We start from the raw sequence: 4,541 nt of genomic DNA on the forward strand, positions 1-4,541 counted from the left end.
GGTGGTGAGCCGTGCTTCGGGGGCCCAGGGGGTCAGCCCTGCCAGGGAACCCCCAGGCCCAGAGGGGCCACACCCATAGCAGGGCAGAGCACACCCAGGTGGGGGCCACGTGGGATCAGTTTGTGCATCACCTCTTTTATTCTCAACAGTGAAAAACCTTAAATACCCCCCCCCCCCCCCCCCAGTGCCATCTCAGGCCTTGGGCACCGCCTTGCCCTGGGCGCGCTGATACTCCTGCTGCAGCCGGGCCAGCACCTCCCGCTGCTCCTCCGCCTTCTTCTCGCTCTCCTGGAGCTGCAGCTCGTAGCGCTTGCTGCGGGGGAGGGAGGGAAGGGGGGAGTGAGCCGGGCCCAAAGTGCCCCCCCCCCCCCCAGCCTGCCAGTGTGGCCCAGAGCTTGCCCCAGGGCAGGAGCCATCCTGGGGTGGAGCTTGGCCAATGGCCCCTAGCAGGGAAGGCCTCTGTGCCTGTGCCACTCCCCCTCCCCCCGGGGGGGGGGCTGGGACCCCTCCCGGGACACCCCCACTCACATCTCCCCAGAAATGTAGTCCAGCCTCTTGCTGACAGTGGCTTTCGCCTCCTCCATGTCCTGCTTCACCAAGACGGGGCCAATCAGCTTGTAGACCGTGTTGGTGGCATCCAGCAGCCCCAGCTCCTGGGGGGGGGGGGGGCAGGGAGCAGATGGAGGGACGGGAGACACCCTTGGTGAGGTGGCTTGCCACAGGGGGAAGGGGAGAGTGAGCTGGGAGTCTGTGAAAAACTGGGGGCGAGCAGTTGTTACTGGGGGCAGGAGGGGAAGGTGGGGGCAAGGGAGGGGAGGGGGAGCAGGGAGAGGAAGGGGAGTATCGGGGTGAAGGGTTAGCAGGGGAATGGGGAGGCGGGGGTATCGGGTTAGCGGGGGGGGCAGGGGGCGAAGGGGGGTACCGGGGGGGCAGGGGGAGAAGGGGGGTTGGGGGTACCGGGGGGGTAGGGGGGGCAGGGGGGTGCCGGGGGGGCAGGGGGAGAAGGGGGGGCGGGGGGGTGCCGGGGGGGGTCTCACCTCCTTGACGATGTTGTTTTCTGTCAGTTGCGCCTCCAGTTTCTGCCGGGCCGACAGGCACTTGCTGAGATCTGGGGGGGGGGGGGGGGGAGTGAGCTGCTGGGAGTGAGCCCCCCCGCTCCTCCCCCCCCCTCACCGGGGCAGGGGGCGGGGCCGAGGCAGGGACGGACCCTGGGGAGCCGCGGGCAGGTCGCGGGGGATGGCGCGGGAGGGGGAGGGGCGGGCCCGAGGGGGGGGTTACGCGGCGGAGGGGTCCCGGGGGGGGGGCGGGCCCGAGGGGGGGGGTTACGCGACGGGGGGGCGGGCGCGGGGGGGGGTCCCGGGGGGCGGGCGCGGGGGGGGTCCCGGGGGGGCGGGCCCGAGGGGGGGTTACGCGGCGGGGGGGCCCGAGGGGGGGTCTCGGGGGGGGGGGCGCGGGGGGGGTTACGCGGCGGGGGCGGTCCGGGGGGGGGCCCGAGGGGGGGGGTTACGCGGCGGGGGGGCAGGCGCGGGGGGGCGGGCGCGGGCCCGAGGGGGGGGTTACGCGGCGGGGGGGGGGTCTCGGGGGGGTTACGCGGCGGGGGGGCGGGCGCGAGGGGGGGGCCCGGGGGGGGCGGGCCCGAGGGGGGGGTTACGCGGCGGGGGGGCGGGCGCGGGGGGGGGTCCGGGGGGGGCGGGGCCGGCACCTTTCTGCAGCTGCTGATATTTCTCCAGCTCGCCCTGCAGCCGCTTCTGCACCAGCTCCGCCATCGCGCGCCCCGCCCCGCCCCGCCCCGGAAGTGCCGCCGGGCCGCGGGGCCCCATGGGATTTGTAGTCCCGCCCGCACTTCCGCCCCGTGCCGTAAGGGCCGCGACAGAGGCGGGACTTTGGGGCCACTTCCGCCGTTTTCCAATATGGTGGGGCGATGCCCCTACTTCCGCCCGGTGCCAAGATGGCGCCACCGGCTTCTGAAGCCACTTCCGCCCCGCTCAAAGATGGCGGGCCTGGGGGGGGGCAGTGACCCCGAGCGTGGTGACGTCCAGTGGCCTCCCCAGGAATTGAAATTGGGGGAGGGGTGTCAGGGCGGAGGAGGGGCAGCATGGCGCCATAGCTCCCCACACGGGGGGGGGGGGGTAGGCGCCCCCATGGGGAGGTCCCTGGTGACGTCTCGCGTCAGTGAAACCTCCCCCCGGCCCTGCCCCTCAGGGCCCAGGGACGTGGGGCCGGGGGCGCGTGAGGAGCCGTTCCCGGCCCCGCGGGGGGCGCACAAGGGGCCCTGGCTCTGTGCTGCGACCGGGGCTGCTCAGCGTCGTCACCAGCCTGTTAGCGACTGGCGCAGTGTGGACGCGTCTCAGCCCACGCCGGGAGCGTGGCAAGGGCTTCGGAGGGCGGGTCAGAATCCAAAGTGACCCGGAGCACTGAATACAGCCGCTCCCCGAGTTACAACCGACAAAGCCCCCATGGAGCGGTTGTAAAGGCAGTCCCCGAGTTACGAACGTACCCACGCTTACGAACAGCGCGGTTGCACGTGTGGAAGCAGGCAGTCAAAGGGGAATACCGAGTGGTGGCAGGATAAGCATGTTTAGGCGGGAAACGAAAAAGTAACTGTAATATGCTCGGCTCTCAGTCCAGCACGGTAGCTGCTGTATCTTGCCCAGCAACAAGTTTGGGCATGACTGTATAAAAGAGTTCACCTGGCTGCATCCAGTAGAAATCCCCTAGGCTGTGTCTAGACTGCATCCCTTTTCTGTAAAAGGGATGCAAATTAGACATATCGCAATTGCAAATGAAGCAGGGATTTAAATCCCCCCCCCGCTTCATTTGCATAAACATGGCTGCCGCTTTTTTCCGGCTCGGAGCTTTGCCAGAAAAAAGCACCAGTCTAGACGCAGATATTTCAGAAAATAAAGCCTTTTCCGAAAGATCCCTTATCCCTCATTTTAAGGCACCTAATTTTCTTTTTAAAGAAAAAGGCTTTATTTTCTGAAAGATCCACGTCTAGACTGGCGCTTTTTTCCGGCAAAACTCCAGAAAAAAGCGGCAGCCATTTTTATGCTAATGAAGCGGGGGGGATTTAATCCCTGCTTCATTTGCAATTGCGATATGTCTAATTTGCATCCCTTTTATGGAAAAGGGATGCAGTCTAGACACAGCCCTTGTGATTTCTCCACAGCGCTGTGTAATAAAGTTCGGTTCATCAGGTCTCCAGCCTCCGTCTTGACTTTTCTTCAACACATGTAACTGAATGGGGTCCGAGTTACAAACGGATCAAGTTACGGCCAAGTGTTTGGGCCGTAACTCATTTGTTACTCGGAGAGAGGCTGTAAGGACAAATGCAAAGTGCTGCACTTAGGAAGGAACAATCCATGTCACACACACAAAATGGGAAGTGACTGGCTAGGAAGGAGTCCTGCAGAAAGGGATAGAGGGGTCAGAGTGCACCACAAGCTAAACATGAGTCAACAGTGTGACGCTGTTGCACAATAAGGAAACATGATTCTGGGTGGCAGTAACAGGCGTGTTATAAGCAAAACAGGAGAAGTCATTCTTCCACTTTCTCTGCGCTGATTAGGCCTCAGCTGGAGTGTTGTGTCCAGTTCTGGGCACCGCATTTGAAGAAAGATGTGGAGAAACTGGAGAGGGTCCAGAGAAGAGCAACAAGAATGAGGAAAGGTCCAGAGAACAGGAGCTAGGAGGGAAGGCTGAAAGAATTGGGCTTGTTTCGTCTGGAAAGGAGAAGACTGAGGGGGGACATGAGAGCCGTTTTCAGGTATCTAAAAGGGTGTCACAGGGAAGAGGGGGGGGGAAATGGGCCCATTAGCCTCTGAGGACAGCACAAGCAGCAATGGGCTTAAACTGCAGCAAGGGAGGTTTAGGTTGGACATTAGGAAAGGCGTCCTGCCTGCCAGGGTGGTCAGACACTGGAATAAATTGCCCAGGGGGGTTGTGGAATCCCCATCCCTGGAGCTATTGCAGAGCAGGCTGGACAGACACCGGTCAGGGATTCTAGACAGTGCTGGGCCCGGCCGTGCGGGCAGGGAACTGGACTTACTCTCTCGAGGTCCCTGCCAGTCCCGTTGTGAGCACATCACCAGCGCGGGGCTAGTGACATCACACACAGTGGCAGCACGTTGCCGGCACAGTGCTAGTAACATCAGCACAGCACGCCCAGCATCAGGGCCTTGCCAGCACGGTGTTAGGGACATCACGCCCGGCACCACGGGGTCTCTGACATGGCGATGACATCATCACCTGGGGGCTAATTAGTCCTTCCTTCCTCCCCGCCCCGTCGCTGGCCCCCTGTGCTAATAGTGTTCAGAGCTGCCCTATGCTCATCGCTCTTGCACCAGCCACAGCCTAGAGCAGGGGTGTCCAAACTTTTTTCAAAGAGGGCCAGATTTGATGAAGTGAACATGCGTGAGGGCCGACCATTTTGCCTGACATTCTTTGAACCATTAAAATTAAATGCAAATTAACTATTTTATGCAAAGTTTATTGCAAACGGCATACTTTTCATTTCGTCACATGGATGACAAATCTAAACA

The 4,541-nt window shown here is 62.6% G+C and overlaps 1 protein-coding gene across 1 annotated transcript; it reads right to left on the reverse strand.

Moving 5' to 3' along the window:
* Positions 1-115: 115 nt before the first annotated feature.
* Positions 116-1,841, reverse strand: PFDN6 (prefoldin subunit 6). Its single transcript, XM_075917448.1, has 4 exons — positions 1,703-1,841; positions 1,038-1,108; positions 529-653; positions 116-313 (listed from the first exon to the last, which is right to left on the reverse strand). Exons 1-4 carry the CDS (start codon positions 1,818-1,820, stop codon positions 193-195), a joined length of 435 nt encoding a protein of 144 aa, XP_075773563.1. The 5' UTR covers positions 1,821-1,841; the 3' UTR covers positions 116-192.
* Positions 1,842-4,541: the final 2,700 nt, after the last annotated feature.

Source organism: Pelodiscus sinensis, unplaced genomic scaffold, assembly GCF_049634645.1.
Source record: "Pelodiscus sinensis isolate JC-2024 unplaced genomic scaffold, ASM4963464v1 ctg171, whole genome shotgun sequence".
NCBI classification, from domain to species: Eukaryota; Metazoa; Chordata; order Testudines; family Trionychidae; genus Pelodiscus; species Pelodiscus sinensis.